At 54.6% G+C, this 22,138-nt stretch overlaps 1 protein-coding gene across 4 annotated transcripts in view; it reads right to left on the bottom strand.

The window, feature by feature from the left end:
• LOC129633860 (microtubule-associated protein 1A-like) overlaps positions 1-21,824 on the bottom strand; it is a 35,198-nt gene extending 13,374 nt beyond the window's left edge. Inside the window, exons 1-7 of one of the 4 annotated variants that reach the window (XM_055555821.1) lie at positions 21,715-21,824; positions 18,922-19,027; positions 17,949-18,720; positions 11,783-11,950; positions 11,525-11,655; positions 1,622-1,697; positions 1,018-1,298 (exon numbers count right to left, since the gene is read on the bottom strand). In XM_055555821.1, coding sequence (XP_055411796.1) covers positions 1,194-1,298; positions 1,622-1,697; positions 11,525-11,655; positions 11,783-11,950; positions 17,949-18,293 — 825 coding nt within the window. In that variant the 5' untranslated portion in view covers positions 18,294-18,720; positions 18,922-19,027; positions 21,715-21,824 and the 3' untranslated portion in view covers positions 1,018-1,193. Of the gene's footprint in view, positions 1-1,017; positions 1,299-1,621; positions 1,698-11,524; positions 11,656-11,782; positions 11,951-17,948; positions 18,721-18,921; positions 19,028-21,714 lie in introns of those variants that run through there. The other 3 variants (XM_055555819.1, XM_055555820.1, XM_055555822.1) reach the window with 3 other exon arrangements.
• Between the last annotated feature and the right edge of the window lie 314 nt (positions 21,825-22,138).

The following is a 22,138-nucleotide window of genomic DNA, read 5'->3' as shown; positions in this document are numbered from 1 at the left end:
TAGAAAACTTTGGGTTAAAGTTAAATTTCATCTCTGGTTCCCTGGGTCTTTTTTAATTTTTAACTATTCTTTGAACTCTTCCTCTGGTGTTTTCTCTTTTTTTCTACTGCCAAGAGCACGTATTTGGATTAATCCTAATGCTTGGCTTATAATAACCTGACATAGTCCTCCTTATGGGGAGTATTTTTCTCACCCCCTAATTTTAAAAGTTACCTTATTTTTTACATATTAATTTGCATCTTTCCATTTTCCTTGCCGCTTTCGATCCCTGGTACCCTCTCTCCCATCTGTTCACTTTGATGGGCCTCACCTTCCCAGCCTCACCCCTGGTTTACACATCCAGACTCCTCATTCTTTCTTTCTGTCATGTAGGTGTTTCTTCTTTTATGGACAAGCGATAGGTGCTATGCATTTGTATTGCTTGTGTGCCTTAGTCCAGGATAACCGGATACCGGTTTCTGCATGGCCCTATTTACATACTGATTTCATGCTTCATCGACTTATCTATTGATCTCCTACGTATCCAGCTGGATCTCATTCAGGGTACACTCCTTTACACTATTTATTCGTTTATTCGTTCTCTCATGCCTGCATTCATTTATTCATCCACTCGCTTCTTTGGATCAGGTAACAGAGCCCAGCAAAACGCCTTCCCAACCAGAACAGTAGGGCATTCACAGTACTCTGACCTCCCACCCGCTCTCATCCAGCTGAGCACCAAGGTGCACAGAACCCACAGTCCTTGACACGTAAGCATGGCGGATGCAGGCACAGGCAGAACACACGTTAGAGCAGCCAGACCCCCACCCCGGGGCCCACACCCTGTGCACACAGGGGTCGGGCTCCCCAGGCCCGCTGGTGGGGCAGGCGCTTCCCCAGGGACCCCTGTGAATGGTCATCCCTATGAGAAACCTGTTTCAAGACCCAAGAGTACACAGAGACACACATGGCATATACAACCTCCCTGGTGGGAGACGACGGACAGAGTTCATCGGAAAGCAGACGGCTTTGTCTATAGTCACACACACAAAAATATATTTTGGCCTTTCAAGGCAAATAAAAAGGGAACTACCCATCACTATTGCTAAGCGTCCCAGTCCCAAACAATAAAAAGCTTGAAGAGGTTTGGCCAGAAGCTTTGAAGACAAAAAGTCTGTCCATTGGGACATTTCAAGGGGGGAGGCAAGCGAAGATTATTGGAGCTCGGAGACGGCTTCAGAGGCTGGTGCCACTGCCTGCGTTTTCTCCTTGGCCCGTCGAAGGGCCCCCCAGCTAGGCCACTTCCATCCTAGTTTGCCCTGCCACACAAGAGCCAAAGTGGGGCTCGGTCATGAAAGGGCCATTCACTTCCTTTGTGAAAGAGGAGGAATTCTGTGGGGGTCTGGCACTTGAGGCCACCTGTAGAATCCCTTTGCCACAGAGATGCCATGAGGAGGGTGGGGGTGTGCCTCTGAACATGAGCCCCCGAGGTCCGCACTCAGCTTGGCTCCCTGGGCACCCCCTTCTGGGCGGGGACCTCCGACCAGTGCTCACCCATCCCTCCCCACGAGGCTGTCGGGGCGGCAGCCCGGCTCCCTTGGTGACCAGCCTCAGATGTGCCCCCCACACCCCAACAACTTACGATTATGGAGCTAGAGGGTGCTGGGGTGGCGGGTTCGAGGTCCTGGACCACGGAGGATTCCAGATGATGGCTTCGGCTGGAATGAGAAAGCACGGGGTCACTCAGAGAATCTCACCCAACGGAAGCAGAGATGCCCCAACTTCAAGGGTGGAACTGATGAAATCAAGCCTTTCTCTTCTCTTTACACTCACTCACAAGCGCTCTCACCTGCCAAGCTCCCCCTCTCCCAGCTCCAGGTATATCTGGAGCTGACGGAGGCTGGCGTGGACATGACCCCAAGGCCCTAGGGGTGGCTTATTGCCACCCGTGCTGCTAGACACTATTTCACGGAACCCAGAGGCTCGGAGTCACTGCGTGAGTGAGAGCTGGAGCTGGACACACTCAAAGGCTGCACAGAAGGCTTCCTGGAAGCGCATTCTACCAGGAAGAAGGGCGCTGCGGGGCACAGCTGAACCAGGATCAGCGTGTGCAGGGTAGCGTGTGCATGATGAGGGGAGAGGGCAGCGGGCCCTGGCTGAGACTAGGGAAGTATGCTGAGGACCACGCCAGGGTTGTGGGGTCCTGAATGAGCAGCATGTCCTAAAACCATGAGATGGAAGATGAAGGGACAGGGCTGCCCGGACAGACGGCTTCACCTGAACAATTACCTACAAGTTTTCACCAGCCCCATATAAAAAGCCCTGACCAGGCTTGTCAAATCTTTGACATCAAGTATTTGCCTTAAAGTTTAAAAAGAACGAGCTGACCAGTGATAGACACATGTCATTATACATCTGTCAAAACCCACAGACTGTAGCATACAAAGAACAATAGAAAGCATGAATTTCAGTTAACAGCTACGTTATCAAGGTCAGCTCATCAATGGCAACAAGTGCGTCACGCTGATGCCAGATGTTGACCTCGGGGGAAACAGGGGTGGGGGACAGGTGACGAGCATGCTCTGTATTTGCCACTCACTTTTTCTATAAATCTAAAACTGCTCAGAAAAAAAAAAAAAAGGTTAGTCATTTTCTAAAAATATGTTAAGGGAGTTGATGTTGAACATACACCCAGGAGGCTCTGGTAGGTGAGTGTGGCCAACAGGTGGTCTGTGATGACTGAGGGAGGTTTGATGTGTTTTTTGTTTTTTATACTGAAGCATAGTTGATGTTTACAATGTCGTGTTAGTTTCAAGTGTACAGCAAAGTGACTCAGTGATGCAAATACATGTATCTATTCTTTTCCATGATAGGTTATCACAGGGTATTCAATAGAGTTCTCTTGTGCTATACAGTAGGTCCCTGTTAATTCTTTTATCTGATGACTGAGGTTTGATCGGCACTGTAAGGTGAGGAGCGAGCCAAATCAAGGCAAGAATGAGAAATTAAAGCTTGAGAAAAGGAAGAAAGAACAAGGAGAGTCCAGTAGCCCTCCAAGGAAACCCAAAGAAGGAAGAGGTCCTCTCCAAGCCCCCTGCCCTGACTTAAGCCACTTGGGTACTTCAACCCCCTTGCCCATGGTTCACTCACTGGGGTGCCCAAGACTTGGCCAGGGCCCCAGGGGGCTCACCTCTTGCTTCCAAGCCTCCTAAGAATTCCTCCCCTGACCTTGAGCTTCCCAAACACTCTATTCCCCTGACTAGTTGATTTTATAAGCAAGAAACAGGAAGTCTTTTTAAAAAACCAGAGTTAATCAAGCAGTCATCAGCCCATGGGTGACCAGGGTAGACTGGTTATCTAAGGGTGCTCTGAGCCGTATTGCGGACCCCCCACTCTGGGAGTTTCCAGCCCTTCCTCAGAGACCCGTGAGCACCCAGGGGTGGCCCTGCCACATCGCCAGAGTCCTAAGAGGACGACCGGGCTCTAGACCTGGAACACACGGCAAGACCACAGTCACCGCCCTTTCCCACAGGACAAAGAGGTAGGAAAGGGCTTTGCTATGTCTTTCCGGTTTGGTTCTCTTTGGTGTCTTTTAATAGGACCGGGGAAATCAGAAGCAGCTCAGGGCATCTGGGTTTTTTTCCTGCTTCTTTCCCCAGGGACCCCGGGAGCCCTCAGAGTTTTCTGGTTGTTTGTACTCAACTTTCGCGCAGACCCCCGGGCTGCGACTAAAGACGTTGCCCAGGCAAAGTCATGCCTTGGTTTCTGATCTCCGTGTGTCCCAGCCCTGCAACCGTGGTGATGGATCAGCCCTGCGGTGCTGGGCTGCAATCGTGACAGACGAAGACACTGCAGAGATGAGTCAGTGTCTGGAACCAGAGGAAAACACACGCTTCCTTTTAGGGTCCAGAGGAACAATTGTCACAAACAACGTTGATCAGAGAACTCATAAACGCACGTGCTGCGCTCAGGATGCACGCAGGAAGCCCTGCTAACTACACCAAAATCATCCTCCGGGGCTTACGAGGGTTAGAAAACCCTAGCTCTGCTTCTCAGGAAATGTTTTCTTTTTCTTTTTACTGAAGTACGGTTGATTAGCAACATTGCTACTTCCTGTGGTATAGCAAAGTGATACATACATTTACGTTCTTTTCTTAATATTGTTTTCCACTACGGTTTATCATAGGATATATTTTTTTTTAATCGGAGGATACCTGCTTTACAATGTTGTGTTAGTTTCTGCTGTTCAATATCATCAATTAGCTACACGTATACTGCCTCTCAAGATTTTTAAAGTTCCTCGATTCTAGGGGCAAATGGGACCTCCTTGATCTGGCATGTCTGGTACAAATCATTTGTGGATCACTCATAATTACATATGTGTGTGTGTGTGTGTGTGTATATATGAGACTGACTTGTGTTGTGGGCAGAAACCAACGCAACACTGAAAAGCAATTTTCCTCTAATTAAAAAATAGATTTAAAGAAATAAAATTTTTAAAGAATTTTTCCTACTGTAATATATTTCTCCCCCCAAACCTTTTACTATTTACTAATCAATCTACTTTTCTTCTATACAATAAATACTGCATTGAAATTGAAAAAAAATATATACATATCATTTGTGGGTGTTGAGTGCAGGGGAAAGATGGAAAAGGATGATTTTTTCATAAAATGGTGATTCTCAGAAATAGAAGCCCGCAGTTTATCCAGTCCTCAGCCTCGCCCTCCTACCTGTTGAGGAGAGACCACCCCCTCACAACTTTCCCCAACAGATGCAAGCTCTTGGCGGACCTCATTTCCTGTACCTTTGTGAAGGCCAGGGCCCTGAACATTACGGGCTCATTTATGAAAATAGGAGAGGTAATTGGGACAGCTTTTGAAATCACGTCCCCCCCACCCCACCAACCTCTCGCCGGCCCCCATCAGTCCTCTAATTTTAGTTGGCCGGGGAATGGGGGCTGTTTACATACGCCTCTTCCTGGAATTTTACTCTTTGCTTCAGGAGTGGGCAATTAGAGAGAATTAAGGCCTATTTGGCGTATGTTTACCGTTAATGGATAGAGTGGCAGAGGCACTTGGGAAGGCAGGCTGCCGGTCTAATTGAAGCTGGCAATTTCCCGATCCCTCATTTCAGCTCGCAGGTATTGTAGCAACCAAGGTCAGCAAACAAAGGCTGTAGCCCACCGTGGTAATCACGGGTGCAGGCCTGGCCGCGGGTTTGTGCGCTCTTTATTACCATGCACCGAAGCACAAAGAGACATCTAGAGATGTTTGCAAAACTGAGTCTGGGATGGGCAGCCAGGGCAGGCGACTGATCGCTTTTCCAGAACTTTGCCTCTCTGCCTGATGGCTTTTTCAGGAAGTTCTCCACGGACCGGGCCAAGGCACCCACGGAGGTACCGCGGAGGGTCTCCTGACTGAAAGGCCCCGGGGCGAGCCGCAGGGGAGGGTGCGGCCTGGCACACCCTCCTGGGACCGCAGCCACGGGCTAGGCTCATTACACGGCCCAGGAAGGTGTTCCAGGCTTGGCCGGCGGCCCACCTGTGTGGAAGAATAGTCTACTGAGCTGCTCTGGGCCACGAGCCTTATTAGGATCTGTGTTCACAAAGAGCTGACCGAGAGGACTGGCTGACGACTGCCAACCCTGCTGCCTGGCCACGGGCGGTGGGCTTCACACCCAGCTCCCTCAGGTCTCTGCTTTCCTTGTCTTGGAAGTAAAAGAGGGTGGAGAGACAGAAGACCAGTGATCTCCAGCCCTCTGACTCTCAAGACTCAGCAAACAAACCCCCGAGCAGCTGGAAGGAACCCAGGGCCCCATGGACCCTGAAGTGACCGTGATCCTGCACTGCCCCCATTTCATAGATAGGAAAACTGAAGCCCATCGGGGATCAAGGTCATAGTCACAGTGGGAGCTGAGCATAGGCTGGAACCAGGTCCCCAGAAGACCAATGCAGAGCTGCTGCCCGACCCTGGGGCACCCAAAGTGCCCAATCTGGACTCTCTCCTCTGACTGACCAGGCCTGAGTAGCAGGGGGTCCCTGCCCCCAGCCAGGAGGCCAGTGGGGGCCCAATTTGAACACCTAGGGACCCCCATCCCCTCCTCTGGTGAAAGAGCCCTTGTCTTTCTAGCGCCGACATCCCTGGCTTCTTCTGCTTCACTGAATACAGACAACTGAAAGGCTACTGCCTCATTTTACAGATGGGGAAACTGAAGCCCAGAAGCCAGCAGCAACAAAGGCACCAGCAGAGACTCAGAACCAGGACGCTTTCATCCCATGGCAGGGACTCTGCCCTGGGTTCCTCCAGAAGGGCCTGAGTTCTCGAGATAGTTGGGGGCAGCAAGGGTGTCAACTTGATTCCCTCCAGCTCAGAAGGTCCCCTTGCTCAGGGCGGCCCCGACCCTGAGCCCCCTGCTGACTGCCCACCTCTCTCACCTTTCCTAAGTGGATCTCGGAGCCACAGAAGCCCCAGTTTCCTAACCCAAAGGAATGACTTGATCCCCCACTCCACAGAACAGCCCAGAGAAAGGGCTGGAAGGACCAGCACGGCTGTAAGTCTGGACAGCCAGCACAGACGTGAGGTCAGTCTCTGCCCACCCCTGACCAGCCTTCTCCCCAACTTTCCACCCTGGACTCCTGTCTCCTTTGGCTGTTTCTCGGGCATCAGGCCCGTTTGATCAAATTCTTTTTTACAGGCAGGGCAACTCTGCTTCCCCCTCCTGAGAAACTTGCAAAGAGAAAGCCCCGGGTCGGGGGAGTCCGGGCTGGTCTGGGGTCGCGCGGACGGGGCGGCTAGTTGGACATGCTTTGTGCGGCCTCTCGTCTATGTGCCTCGGAGCCCCCGCCATGCACACAAGGGCGAGGGGCCCCGCCGTAGCCCCTGGAGGGAACACACGCGCGCGCGCGTGCGCGCGCACGCACACACACACACACACACACACTGTTTCAGGGGGAGGTAATTGAGGTTTCCTCTTTTCATGTGAAGAAAGGGCACCTTCTATTGAGAGAATGTATTCACAGAACCTGGGAAAACTCATCTGCGCTGGGCCTCCCAATTATCCCCAGGTGGCTGTTCTCCGTGGGGGGCTCCCCACATTCCTTCTGCGGGGCCTTTGTCTCCATCTGCACCGCCCTGGGAGCTCCCAGGCTAAGTCCCCTCCTTAAACCCCTGCCAAAGACCCTATTCACTCTGCAAAGAGACGCCCGGCAGAAGGTGGTGGGCAGCCTTCCTCCCCCGCCACCCCGGCCCCCCGACTCCCAGGAAGGAGGACTTAAGAACCCTCCATCTGGATTTTTGTTGAAGCCCAAAGAAATTGGAGAGCAATTAGGAGAGTCATGACTACACCCTCCACCACTCTCCTCTCCCTTAATTAATTCCCCTCTCTCTCTCTCACACATACACACACACACACCCACACACACACACCCTTCCCAAGTTGGGGCCTGCCCCGGCCTCGGCCGCCCTGCACCTGCTCTGCCTGCAGGCCCCTCACGACCGCCGAGGCCCTCGGTGAGTTCCCCAAAGGCGGGGATAAGGGGCCAAGTATCTAAAATCTGGAAGGCACTGGGCATTCAAGGATGTGTGGGCATTCAGAAATGAGCCTCTTGGGCACTGCTAGCATAGCCTGGGCACTGAGGAGGGGACCCTCCACCTCTGCTGGATCCAAGTGAACTTGAGATCCCTCCTGCTGCGGCAGCATGTGGGGGCGGGGGTGTGCCTGGGAGTGGACACTGTCGAGGGCTGACCTCCTCCTGGTGGATTTCCAAGGGTCCCTCCATTCTCTTCCCTCCTGGCCCCAAAACACTGACTCATGCCACGCCCATAACGGGGCGCTACCTCAGCTTAACTCCTGCCATAAACATCCCCCGAAAAAATGGCCCAGCATCCCGAAGCCACAGGCAGGCAGCTGGGACTTGGGGCTGCCCATTGGAACTAGGGGGAGGTGCCCCAGAGTGAAAGCCTCCACTCCTTCCCCTACAGACCATTCTCTTCCTTTCAACATGGGGACCCCATGCTTCAGACGGCCTCATTTGGAAAGCTGTAACTAACTCTTTTCCAGAATTTTCCATCTGTTCAAACCGGGGATGGGAGACCAAGGTAGTCAGACTCCTTTAAGTCCTTCTTTAGGATAGGGGGCAGAGCTCAAAGCCGCAGATGGAAAAAGGAACCAGTTCTTGGGGCTCATTTGCAACTTGTTAAATGTCAGTCTTCTAAAAAGAAAATGCTCCCAGCACCCCAGACCTTCTGATTCAGCTCACAATGGCGGTTTCTACATTGTCCACTGCCCTTTAACCCTTTGGGGCCTTAATTTGTTTCCCTCCACAACCCCTTCTGTGTAAAGCTGCCTTCCTCTTTTCAAGGAAAAATTCATTAGCAAGCTCATTAAAGACGGGTGATTTTTTTTTTTTTCTTTCTGGAAGTCAGATTGGTCATTAAAAAAAAACACACACACACACACATTTAAGTTCCTTCATGTAAATGAATGAATAAGAAACACATGCCTCCCGTTGCCCTTAAGTCTTGCCAGTTTTTGACATTATTTGGAGAAATGTGCTTGGAAATACGTTTGGGGTTTGAGTCACAAGTCAGGAGACACTGGGTTAGGGGCCCTGAAAGCTGCCATCAGTCCCACAAGCAACCTGCAGGTGGGAGACTGAAGGGCGAGAAAGAGGGCATTTTCTTGCTTCCCAGACGCGCAGAGGCGCAGCTATGCTCTCAGCCCCCTTCCCAATCCCCCCTCCACGGTGGGGGAAGCAGGTGGGGCCTGAGGACCAGCTTTCCAGCAAGACCACCATCTCTTCCCGATACCTGTGCGCACCTGGAAGCATTCAGCTAGAGGCGGCCCTGAGGACCGGCCCAGCACCACGACAAATGTCCAGGGAACCCCTCCCACCCATCTGGCTGGCTGGCTAGGGTCTCATTTTCACCCCTTACTGCTCAGGGATGGGCCAATCCACCAAAAAAGAATATTTCTGAAAATGATCCTTTCTTTCAACAATGGACAATGGCAGATAGATACGTTTCAACTTCTTTAAACGAAGAACTTGACCTATTATACCTATTACTCTATTTTCTGAGTGAAAAGTGTCCAACTCTTTGCGACCCCATGGACTCTATGGTCCGGAATTCTCGAGGCCAGAATACTGGAGTGGGTAGCCTTTTCCTTCTCCAGGGGATCTTCCCAACCCAGGAATCAAACCCAGGTCTCTCACATTGCAGGCGGATTCTTTACCAGCTGAGGCACAAGGGAAGCCCAAGAATACTGGAGTGGGTAGCCTATCCCTTCTCCAGCAGATCTTCCTGACCCAGGAATCGAACCAGGATCTCCTGCATTGCAGGAGGATTCTTTACCAACTGAGCTATCAGGGAAGCCCCCATTTTCTGCATGCTGCTGCTGCTGTGTTGCTTCAGTCGTGTCCGACTGTGCGACCCCAGAGACTGCAGCCCACCAGGCTCCCCTGTCCCTGGGATTCTCCAGGCAAGAACACTGGAGTGGGTTGCCATTTCCTTCTCCAATGCAGGAGAGTGAAAAGTGAAAGTGAAGTCGCTCAGTCGTGTCCAACTCTTCATGACCCCATGGACTGCAGCCTACCAGGCTCCTCTGTCCATGGGATTTGCCAGGCAAGAGTACTAGAGTGGGGTGCCATTGCCTTCTCCGATTTTCTGCATAATGACACACAAAATCCAAAATATGTGTTTGCCTGAGACTGAGCATTCACCAAAGCCTCTAAAATTCAACACAGCCCTAAGATAGGCCATCCCAAATACCGAGGCGGAAAAGGGGCGGGGGGCTGGCAAAGTCCGGGACTGGCTGGGGATCGGCCTCCATCCTGACTCTGCCCATCAGCCCAGCCCACCTGGAGGGGCTCCCGAGACGTCCCCGAGGAGGGAGGCGTCCAGGAACCGTGGGCATTTGGCTCCAACGAATCACACAGATCTTTCAGGTAAGCTCCGGATACAACATCCCGGAGCCCGCATCCTGCCCTTTGTAAAGATCCCCTCCCGGGCTCCGTTCCACATCATCATGTTTGCAGGTGGCAAATGCCAACCTCGGAGTAAATGTCAAGGGGCGGAGCCCGCCTGGTGCCCCCTCCCTGGAATCAGGCCTGGGCACACACTCTCCACCTCTCTGCAACCTCTGGGGAGTGGAAACAAGTGGACAAAGGGGTCAGCCCCCTGTATGCACGCGTCTTCCCTTCTTGCCTGCTCAAAATAACATCCCCAGCCCATTCCCCACTCAGGGCAGGAGGGCAGGACTGTGGAAGAGCTGGCCCCCAAATCTGGTTGATGCAAGAGCCTTACAGAAGCTGGGATGGAACCCAGAGACCTTTGGGGCTTACAGGGGTCCATCCCCTCTGCTCACTGGGCTGCAGGGCTCATAAAGGCAGGTGCACCCCAAGACAGGGCCCCCAGCTCCAACGTGGTCCCCATTTTCTCTCACAGAGACCCTGTGTGGAACATCAAGGCATGGGGACTGGGACAGGGCTGGGCCCACTTGAGCCTCCATAAACATCAAGGGAGTTGAGTCAACTCTGACCCCATATCCAAGCCATCCTGGCCACTTAGGTGCCTTCATTCATTCACCCCAGGGGCTACCCCGAATGTCTCAGACATGCGCACAGAGCCAACCACCTTCCACTGAGCTGCTGGCTGTGAAAACACCCCCAAGGCCCCGCCGTGGGCTCCTCTGCTGTGACCGCAGAAAGCAAAGTGCCCTCAGGGGAGCCCCCGCACCCCTGTCCACCTGACCTGGATGCCACACAGGCCACATCACCATATGGGACCCGCCCAGGCATCCGACTAGACCCTCTGGTCCTTAAGGCAAAGCTGGCCTCAGGCCCCTGGAGAAGAGCCCCACCCCCGGGCCCCCAAGGCTCCATCAACGCTTCTTGAATAAATGAAGGTCCCATAAACAAATGTCGGGCCGAGAGAGCCTCATGGAGCTGAAACCCCAGCTTTCTTGTGCTCCACCATTACTGATTTTATTTACATACACAAAAACATTCCCATCCTGCTGCAATTTCAGGGGTGAGGAGATGAGGCCAAGGGAAGAACTCCCTCAAAAACCACTGTTTGATCAAAGGACATTATCAAAGCCTTGCGCGTGAGAACCCAGCATTCTCACAGCCACTGACGTTTCCATGGCGTGTGGGCAGAAACGCCCTTCCAGCTCCAGGCGGACAGGCACGGCTGTTTTTGCATCTCCAAAGGGGCCCAGTAGCTGGGCTTTAGGCGGAGGGCAAACGTCCTGCTATTCATTACCACGCTCAGCAAAGCTCTGTGAGGACCTACTGTGTGTGTGCCTGGCCCACGCTGGTTCTCAGGAGCCCAGACCCGAGGGAATGCTCCCCACTTACCGCGCTGGCGCACGAGGGTCTCAGCTCCCAGCGGCTTCCAGAACGCCCGGCCCCGCAGTCGGGGTGGCAGAGAACTTGCCCTTGGAAGTGACCCCCTCCCAGGTTTGCATGTGGACCTCCTCGAACTGAGACATGTTTGAGTAAGCCTGATGAAATCATGGTGTCTCAAAAAAGCACGCAACTCACCCCAATCCAGGCAGCATCACAGCTCGGGGCAGGCGCGAGACGCCGGGTGACCCTCTGGAAGACGTGCTGCTCCAGGGCAGCTCCTCCACCTCCTCTGTCCAGGCGTTCACGATCCGGGGCCGCCGGGGCTCCTTGGTGGAGGGGGGAACAGGCAGAACATTAGAAGGACGGCAAGGCAAGCCCCCCAGAAAAGCCACACACACACACACACACACACACACACACAAGACCCAGAAAAGGCAGAGAGCCTGGTCTCACCTGCCGTCTGGTTTTCAGTGGAGGGAGGTGGCTCGTGGGGGCGGCAAGGATGGGAAGAGGTGTGGGAAGCAACAGGCCAGGGAGCAGCCCCAGACGGGCCACAGGGCCTGGGGAGGCACGGGCGCCGAGCCTGGGACTCGCCGGGACACAGCGCTTGGGTGGGCAGACCTGGCAGGATGTGATGACAAGGGGTCTGGGGGGATTAGGGTAGGGAGAAGAGGACAAGGCAAAAGCCTGGCTATAGCCCAGGGTCACTCAGAGCCTGGGAGGCCAGGCCCACAGGAAGAAGAGGTACCTGAGGATGCTAGGGGGAGGTGGCCTGCCAGGTCTGGGGGACTTGCACCCCGGGCACTGGAGACCCACTGGAAACTTGAGTCACCCTGAGGGGGAAGGCCTTCTTGCACTGCGGGAGACAGGGAAAAGGCACGCAGGTAGGAGGTGGGCAGGGCAGCATGCAGGCAACCACAGGTGTGGGCTCAGCGAGGAAACCAACGTGTTAAGCAGAGTGGACGGCCAAGACGCAGAGGGTTCTGAACCCAGAGAAGGGGGCACAGGGAAGGGCACACAGGTCGGATCTGGCAAGCAGAGCTGGGGGGGCGGGGGGAAGCCAGAGGAAGAGCCGCCAGATAGAAGAGGAGCCAGGTGGGCAGCTGGGAAAGGTGAGGCCTGCAGGTCCCCTGGAGGTTCCCAGCCAGGGGCCCTTGGCGGTGGGCAGGCCCCCGCCCGCAAAGGTGGGGCGGGGGAGCTGGATGTAGTCCCAGGAGGAGGAGGGAATCCTGGAGGGAGGGGTCCAGCCCGCGGACCCCCAACTCAAGAGAGAGACCTGATGCGGCCAGAGCCCAAGGGGACACATGCCACGGCTGCCCCGGCCCCCTCCTCAGCCCTGAACTCTAGGGCTGGGGGCCCATGACGACCATGCACACTCAGCTACAGGATGGGCGGGGAGGCCGGGCGAGCAGGAGGGGTTGGCTGGCTGGGACCTGCAGCTGAGCCCTGGAGAAGGGCAGGTTCGGGGCCCCCTCCCCAGGCTTCGGATTCAAAGGGGGCCACCAGACCACAGCAAGGCAAAGCAGGCCTGCCCCTCGCACCCCCCTGGCCTGCCTTCTCTACAGAGCAGGAGCATGCTGCTCCAGCGCCCGGGAGCCAACAGGGCACCCTGGGCAGAAGCAACCCCCCGGCTCCCCACCCTGGGGAGGCAGAGGCCATCAAGGGACGCGCTAGGGTGGCAGGTGCCCAGCCCGGGGCCAAGCCATGGGTTTGCTCAGTAAGGATCAACTGTTGGATGACGGGATGGATGCGTGAGTCCAGGAAGGGGTGAGACTGGTGGGGCCCCGCTCAAAAGGGGCTGGGGGTGGGGCAACACCCACCGCCCTGTTAAAGGGTGTCCACCCTCCACCCTTTAGACCTAACGCTTCCTGCACTCCCAGTGACTCCCACCTAGCAGCTCGGGTTTGACAGTCAAGTTCCTTCATTGACTCACCTGTCCAAACATACATCCCACATACTCTTACTGAGCCCCATTTTGTGCCAGGCTGGTTCTGGGACACCCAAAGGAGGAGTGGGCTGGCCTAGGACGCCCCCCTGAGGGCCAGATGAGGAAATGGGAGTTGAGGAGAGAAGACGGATGGACCACAGAAGGGGGAAGTGAAAGCAGAAAAATAACGGAATAATCAGAAGAGCTGGGGGGAGCCTCCGGGATTGACTTAATGGTGGCTGTACCCGCTGGGGCCCGGGAGTCCAGGGGCCCACACAGGAAGGCCAGCAGGACCCCCGGGCTGGAGTGGGGGGCAGGTGTCCCGTGCCCACGGGGAGCTGGGAGCTGTTGTCAGTTCAGATGCAGAAGGGGGGCCACAGAAACAAGGACACAGGTTAAAGCAGTCCACACTGTCCACTCAGGAGTCGTAAGCACAGACACCCCCCGCCAGTGGCCTCAGAAGATGAGTTCAATTGCTTTCCACCTCCTCCCTGGGTTCTCAAATGCTAAAATATTAACGACTTTGGGGCAGATATTTTAGTTATTGGTATGTATTTGAGGGTATGAAGGGTTCTATGGATTTTCTTTTTTCCCACTTAAAATAAATCCTTCTAGAAACATCAGGAGCTGCTCTCTAAGTTCTCTCCACAAACTACACAGAAGAGGGCAGGCTTCGGTGGGACCACCTATTCTCAGAAGTGCCCACCCCGTCCAGTCCCCCAGTCCGGGCAACATCTGGGGCCACCACCACCAAAAGCGATGGAATGGTGCCAGCTGGCCGACTGTCATCTAGGGAGCTGGAACTGGAGGCAGTTCTGCTGACTCAGGACGAGTCTAAATCTCATCCACCAAACCAGGGCACCTTTAGCCAAGAGGTAAGTTGAGGAAGGGAGGACCAGAAGTTTTCAACTAATCAAGTTTTCTTGCTCCAAACACTGCACTTCTCTGCACCCACTCCCTTTCCCCCACCCCATTTGGCAGAAGGTCTGGCTGGAGTCTGAGGTTTAAAACTGGAATGATCTAATCGTGATTGATCTGCCTTCAGGTGAGGAACATCCAGAAGTCAGGGTTCATACGGGCAAGTTTCTGACTCAGGTACACCCTCCCTAAAGACAAGAAAGGGCTCCAGGGATTTCAAGAATGAGGGCAGAAAGAGAGGACTGATGGGCGGGGCGGGGCGGGGCGCAGGACACGGGAACCGTTAGGAGGTAAAGTGGGTGACGCCGGGTTCGGACACTGGATCCGAGTGGTCCCGACAGATCGCTGGGGTCTCTCATCATACGAGGGGCTGAGTGTGAGCCCCCAACTCTGCCCTTCTACGAGGATGGGGTTGTGCTGGGGTACCACTACCCATCCACTTCCTGACCTGAGAGGGGCGTTCCATGGACGCTGGCTCGGCTACAATTGCACGGCGTCTACACCTAGGACTTAACTTTTCCAGCTTTTGGAAGTCTTACAGGTTTAACACCAGGGAGCCCTAAGAATGAGTCCGGGGTGAGCCTGACCCGCATCTTTGTGTCTCTGCTCCTGGAAAACTGATCCCAGAGGCCTGAGTCGCCCTGGCCCATGGCTGGTCTGCACACAGGGTCGAACAAAGGAACTCTCTGCAGAGCAGCCCTCATCTGTGGCCCAGAGCTGCCTGCAGCTTTCAACCTCACTCCATGCACCGCAAGCTGGGACAGAGGCAAAGGCTTGAATGGGGAGCGGAATGAGTCCCTGGGCTCCAGCACCAAAATGAGAAGTGTGGCTTCAGACCCTCTTCGCCCCTGCCCTGCAGCCGCAGTTCACCTCATTATGATAATCAGTGTGTCTCTCCTTCTCAGACAAAGAAGGCTCCTTATGAGATGAATATTGGAATCCAGCAGCTACCTCATTAAGGCCTACAGCCTCTTCCTTGACAAGGCCCAAGATTAGCCCTGTGTTCATTAAGGGAAAAGGGCAGAAAGTGGAATAGAACTGAAAAACACAGCTGGGGGGAGGGGGAGGGCTCTTTCTGCTGGCCATTCATTCACTGAAAGGCTCCATGTACCTTCGGGATTTAATCACCAGCGAGGGGGCCAGGAGAAGGGTTTAACCAGGATGCGGGAGGTAAAGAGGTTAAACCCGATAGAAGGAGTTAAAAACCTAAAATGGGGCAATTTGATTTGAAAGCTTCCTGGGACTTGTCACTGGGATAATCAATTGAAAACCTTTTTCCTGTTTACTTTCTTTTTGCCTAACCCCAGAAGGAACTTTTCTCTGGATGTTTTTTGGGGTGGGTTTTCGTATTTTCCAAGTCTCCCTTTGCTCCTGTTTTTTGTTTTTTTTTTTTTTTTTTTTGTCTTGGGGCACTTTTCTAGTCTTTGCTTCTTTCTTGCCCTCCCTCCCCCCACTTCTTTCTTCTCCCTTGCGCTCCTTCCTGTGGGAACTTAACCTACAAGAAAATTGGAGGGCGACCTTGGCTGTATTTTCTCATGAACACTTGACTGAATTTATTTCAAGTTCCTCGAATAGTGGGGATGTGAGGTTTTACCTGCACAATGGCCCACCTGACCTGCCAGGTAAAGATAACTATTCTGCAACTGAGAGAAAGGTGGAAAAGCTTGGAAACACTGAGCTACCTCGAGGCCTCAGCTCTAGGTGGTTTGGACTCCAACCCAGAGAAGATGCCAAGAGGCAGGTTCTGGAAGGTTCTGGAAGGGCTGGATACTCTTCTAGGAGAGGTTAAGAAGGAGGAGGGCCAGAGGCAGGTGACTCCGTACCATCTACATACAGGTCAGGGGGTGGAGGGGATAGGGATGTCTGTCAACACTAGAGACCAGGAGCTGGGAAGACCGTGAGAGAAACACTGAATACATGTCCGTGCGTCCGGGAGCCGGAAACATGTCTGGAGTTAAGCTCCAGAAAAGTCATTACCTTAGAGCTGGTGGAGTTCAACGGACCAGAGGAGACCACGAAGCGGTGGGTTGGAGGGGAAACGGAAGGTGAGGAAGGAAGACAGCGAATGTAGATAGGCTTTACAGGAGGCGGGGCTGCGGAAGGAAAGAGACAGAGGCTAGAAAGGAGGCCAGGAGAGGCCCGGAGGCTCAGAAGCTGCTGAGAAAGCAAAGTTAGGAATTTGGAGGGACTCGCTTGCGGCCGAAGGGCCAGGTCTGAGAGACTGGAGGGGCTGGGGCGGGGGGCCTCCTCTCCCTTTACCATGTCAGACACCTCAGATGCCCTCATCTGAAGGCCGCTTGACAGCCTCTGTTCCCCTAGGAGGTACAGGCCAGCCCGGGGTCCGGACAGGGAGTTGTGAGGTTCAAATGAATTGATGGTTGCAAAAAGGCCTTTGCCAACTGCAAAGGGAGACATAAATGTCCCCTATAATTACTCACTGGTAGCAGGACGCTCAATTTTACAGCCCACTCAAATCTCACTGGGGCCTGAGTTTTCACTGACCATAAATTATGCGTCCTTACATTAAGGATGTAAAACCCAGTGGTGAAAGCTCCTGCCAGCCTTTGGAAGACAAAAGGTCCCTCCTAATAGCCTGGATTAACTCACAGCAGATCTCCGCCCACTTCATTTGCCACCTCCCAAGTCATCTTTCCACCTTCATTTGCCACATAATCCAATCAGCCCCTTTCAGAAGCCCGGGAGCTATTGTCTACACCAAGCCGGGTTTCTCTAAAGCGGCCCGAGTTGTTTTTGTCTCGTCCGGACAAAACTGGTTGGCTTAAAAGGGGACGAAAGAAAGTGCTGGTCAAACGAGGACCCCAATTAGCTTCCAAGAGACTTGTTTTCATCATCTTTGTATCACATTCCAGGCCTGGTGTGCGGGGCATATTGTAGGCAGTCCAGAAAATGTTTGTTGAATTAATTCTGTTTTTATTTCTTCTGGAATTTATTTATTGAGTGCAAACACACAGCACCTAGTGGGTGCTAGCTGTTATTACTGTGGGGGGGTGGGGGGGGGGGGACAAGGCTGGGCATGTGATAATGAGGGACAGCCTCCTGGTGTTAAGTATCTCGCAATTTCCACAGCAATTTACAAAGCACTTTCATAGTGGTTACATCATTTGGCCTTCAAAAGCGCCATGTGGGGTAGATAAACGCGGGTGTTTTTTGTGCTGCTTTTTTTTGCCCCCCTAATCCCCATTTAGGCCATGAAAAGAGCTGAGACTCAGAGAAGTTAAGCAATGTATTTAAGGTCACACCGTTATTGAGAGGTGGGACCAGCACATGGTACCAGCAGTGGGGCCACCCAAGACCCCCGAGACCACCCCGGGCAGCTGGGATTCCAAACAGGCTGTCCCATTGTCAAACGTTGGAGTGGAAATCAAAAGGCTCTTGGTAGAACTCTGGGGTGGGGGCGGGGGTAAGGGGCAGCCCCTGATGGCACCCAGGGTCCAACTCTGACCCCTTCTCTTGCCAGGAACGGGACAAAACGCTCCCACTCCTCCAGCCTCAGCGACCTCACTCTAAGTGTGAGTCACTCCCATCCCACAGGGAGGGGCGCTCGGTTCTGTCTTCTTGCCCTCCACCTTTTAAAATTACTCAAATGGAGGCCACATTCATTCTCATTTGTAAACGAGGCGGCCTCGCTCACATGGACATCTGACATAGCAATAACATAGGCACAGAACATACAAAGTGCTCTGGAAATGACCACACGCCCCGTGCATGTCCTGACTCAGGTCAGCCCGAGCCCTGGCTGAGTACGGCCCCTACCTGGTACACCGAGAGCCCTGCGGACTGGGGTTGTCCGGAGCGCTGTGGGAGAATAAACGAGAAGCGTGAGACAGGTGAGGGGGGCGAGGGGGACGTGGTCGACCAACCTGTTTGGAAAAAACATTTACTGACCGCCTTTTCTATGCCTGGCCTTACCAGCTTCCCAGAATCGGATTTACTGACCGCCTCTTCTATGCCCGGCCTTACCAGCTTCCCAGAATCGGACCAACACTCACAACACCCTGGGAGGTTGCTTTTCTCGATCCCGTTCCCCAGAAAGGACGAGGAAATCTGGAAGAGGTGGGGATACCCCTGGCAGTTCGGTAGCATGGCCTCGGGAATCATGCTCCTTCCAGAAGCCCACCCTGGGCCTTGGAATTGCCAGGGAGATGCTGGCCGAGCCCTTGGCCCAGGTCTCCCTCCTGAGAAGTTCCCAAAGGGACCCTTCCTTTCAGACCATCCTGGGGGTAATGACGGGGTGGACTGAGAAAGACTGACACCTCCCTGGGATGGTGAAACCTCCAGGTTGATGGAAGGTTAACAGAAGCAGACGCACATAGAAAAGCAAAGCATCAAGGCAAAAAGCACATCGAAAGTCTGAGGTTAGCCAGTGCCCCCTCACTAGGGCACTGGTTTCAACACTTAGCCAAGAGGGCCAGCTGGCTGGTCAGCTCGGGTCCTCTTCATCCTTCGGCGGCCTGGGGGGGCGGTCACTGCCCAGTGGTTGCTTTGTTTGCTGGTGGGATCCAGGAACCCCTGCTCCTGGCGTCCTCTGCAACAGATCAAAGGTTAGAAGGCCAAGTCTAGGTGTTAGTTAAAGTTGAATTAATTACAACTAAAACTAATTAGTTAAAATTTTAAATTGCCTTTTAATTGCTAATGGGCCTGGGGGTGGTGCAAGCAGGGTGGCAGGGGTGGGGGGGTTCTGCCCGCAGTGTCGGGTTTCAATTGCCACCAGGATGGGTTGAGGTACCATTAGACGGAGGTGAGCAGCAAGCACCTGGGCATCAGCTCGTCATCCACAGGTGGTCCTTGGTGGCAGGAAGGCAGACGGAAGGTGTCATCCTTGAAGACAGACCCTGGGGCAGGGGAAGGGGGGCACAATTAGAAACCGTCTTGATGACCTCTAACGGCCGGCACTGGAACAGCAGAGGGAGGGAGGGGGTAGTCCGAGGGAGAGGGAGGAGGGAGTGAACAAAGAGGAGGGTGGAGGGGGAGGAGGGAGGAGGGAGGGAGGAGGGGGCGGAGGGAGGAGGGGGGAGGGGGAGGAGGGAGGCGAGAGAGGGGGAGGCGGGGGAGGGGGAGGAGGGGAAGGAGGGGAGGAGGGGAGGAGGGGGAGGGGATGAGAGAGAGGAAGGGGAGGGGAAAGGGGGGGTGAGGCAAATGGGAGGGGCCGGGGGAATGGGAGGAGGAGGAAGGAAGCGGGGAGGGGAGGGGGAGGAGGGAGAGGAGCGGAAACGGGAGGAGGGAGAGGAGCGGAAAGGGGAGGAGGGTGAGAAGTGGGAGGGGGTAAGGAAGATTTGATTGACAGGGCACAAGTGATAGCGGTGTGCGCATGCGCAACCTGAAGCCTAGGTTAGCGGGCCGAGAGCTATTTGCAGACACAGACCGCTAGGGGGCGCGCGGCCAGCACCCAGAAGCTGAAAGCAGACACCTGCGCGCACCCCAGCCTCCCGCCCGCGCCTGGCCCGCAGCTGCCAGGGGCACAGCTGGCATAAGGTGGAGGGGGCGCCCAACAGGTCTCAGGCCTAAGAAAGTGGGGGGGCAGAGCCCACCCCAGCCAATCGCGCAGGGCCGCTGGGTCCCCTAAACGCCACGTTGACCGACACCAGCCAGAATCCACCTGTGGATTCTATGTGGCGGGGGGGGGGGGGGGGGGGCCGCGCTCGCCCCCCCATACAGGTCCTGAGGTCCTTCTGCGCCCCCCAACTGCGGGGGTCAATCTGGCACCAGACAGAGCTGAGCATTTCAAGGGGACAGTCGCCATAGGGTTCTTTCCAGAACAAGATTCCACTTTTGATGGGTAAAAATACCGAAATCTTGGCGCCAACCTCCAGAAAATGCAATTACACATCCATTAATTAAATGATAAAGGCCCAGTTTTCAATACACTATTTTCACACACTTATGTGTCTCTGGACACATGATACAAAATACAGTACCACTAGGAAATAAAATAAAGTTAGCCAAAACCGCCTAAAATTACCCAGACCACCACCGAGCCCCCCACCCCACCCCAAATCTCGTCTCCTTTTCTCCGCCACAGTAAGAATCTCAAGACCCCCGCACGATGGCGCCTAATTAACCGTTTTACGACTTCTCTATCCTACCCAGATGAGCCACACCTTCTCAAACCCTCAAAACCGAAACGGGCCGAAATAAACTCATCTGTGTCCACGCTCTTCCACGACGCCCTAGGTCACGCAATCAGTGCCGACCACGGCATCGCGACCCAGCGCGAAATCCTGCAACCGCTCCCCCAGGGAACCTGGGGGTCTTAAAACATTTCTCCCCTAGGTTGATGCACCCAGAACTCTCCAGGAAATCCCGCGCCCGACCCCCTCCAGCAGGAGAACAAAGGCCACCTCCCCTCCCCACCCCGCCCCCCCAAATTCCGCAGTGCCGCGGGCGCCCTCTGGCGGCCAGCGAGAAAATCTTCCAGAAACCTGCCACGTAGCAACCCGCTCGCGCTCCCCCTCCCCAAGCCCGCCGGCCCACCATGGGGAGGGGGCGGCGTGGGGGGGTGCTTGACAGGGACAAAGGAAATGGCAAGAGGCGGCTCGATCAAAAATCAAAAGCCCACAACACGTCAGAACCTTCCAAGGACCATCGCGCAACACCGAGAAGACCCCCGATCCCCCAGTTCTCCGCTCCCAGAGCCCAGAACTCCCCCAACACGCCCCCTTTTTCTGTATTTCTCTCTTCCCTTTTGACCAGCCCCTTCCAGACCCAAGGACACAGCCTTCCCTCCACCTCAACCCACCCCCTGCCTCTATTCTTCATGCACCCCTAATCACTTGACCCGTCCCCCCTACCCCAGCCGCCCTTCTGCACGGAACCCGTCCTCGGGGGGAGCTTCTGGAAGGTTTGCACTTGGGCGCCATATCTCTCCACTATTTTAATAAACCAGTTGATATCAGGTAGTAATGCTACTGTCTGAATTTTGACTGGAGTAGGCTTTGCACTAACCTGTGTACTTGGATTCGGAACCCCTAGCGGATAAGTACCTCCACTCCTGATGCCTACGGCCACCAAGAACCTGGCCAAAACTAGCGGGAAAATATGCCCAGGAGACTCTGGCTTTGGGGGTGCTTCCCCCCCCCCCCAATTTCTTAGGGAATGCGGAGTGCATCCACCACCACGTCTCTCACCACTCGTGATTCTCAAGGTGGCTTCAAACCCAGAAAATCTCGGTTTTGGACCGCGGTGGCTGCGGCACACTGGCCTCTGACAGGGGTTGATGAGATTCCTCCCACTCTTCCTAACTGAAGCCGCGACCACCCAGCCTGCCCTCAGCGAATAGACTGGAAAGGGGCCCTGTGATTCTTTTTTTTTCCCCCCGTCCTCCAGGAAAATGTGCCTCGAGACTTTCCTTCCCGACATGATTCCGTCGCCGATGCTCGGGGACCAGGCGAAGTGGTCGCCTTCAGGAGACCGTCTCGGGTATCTATCTCGCGGCAGGTCCAGTAGGACGGAGCCCAGCCCAGAAGGGGGTGTCGTCTTCCTTTTGCACATCCTTTCGGGCAAAGGATGGCCAACCACTCACCGGGTAGGGAGGTTCTCGCGTGGGCGCCCGGGCTCTCCCGAGGAGCCGCGGCCCAGGCCAGCGGGCCAAGGCGCGCTCCATCCCAGCTCTCCGCCGTCTGCGCTAGGGGCTGGCTGGGTGGGGTTTATATGGAGGCGCAGAAGGGGTGGTCTCTGACGTCAGTGCATTCTGCTGCAATGCGCTCATTTCTCCAAAAGTGATTGGCCGGAAAAATGAGCCCCCCAGATTCTATGACAAATTGCTCTAGCCGCACCCAGATTGCAGCAAAGAAGGGAGGAAAAAATTCTGCCGCAGTGCCCCTCGCCGCCATGACCAACACCCTGAGCTCGCTGGTGCTTTTTCCCTCCACGAACCCCGCGCACCAAGCGGGGGAGGTTTCTGTGCACGATTTGCTGGGAAACCTGGACAAGGGGTGGTTGTCCTC

This window comes from Bubalus kerabau, chromosome 19 (genome assembly GCF_029407905.1).
Source record: "Bubalus kerabau isolate K-KA32 ecotype Philippines breed swamp buffalo chromosome 19, PCC_UOA_SB_1v2, whole genome shotgun sequence".
Lineage (NCBI taxonomy): Eukaryota > Metazoa > Chordata > Mammalia > Artiodactyla > Bovidae > Bubalus > Bubalus kerabau.
The sequence above is the reverse complement of the archived record's forward strand: the minus strand, read 5'-3'. Positions and strand labels throughout refer to the sequence as shown.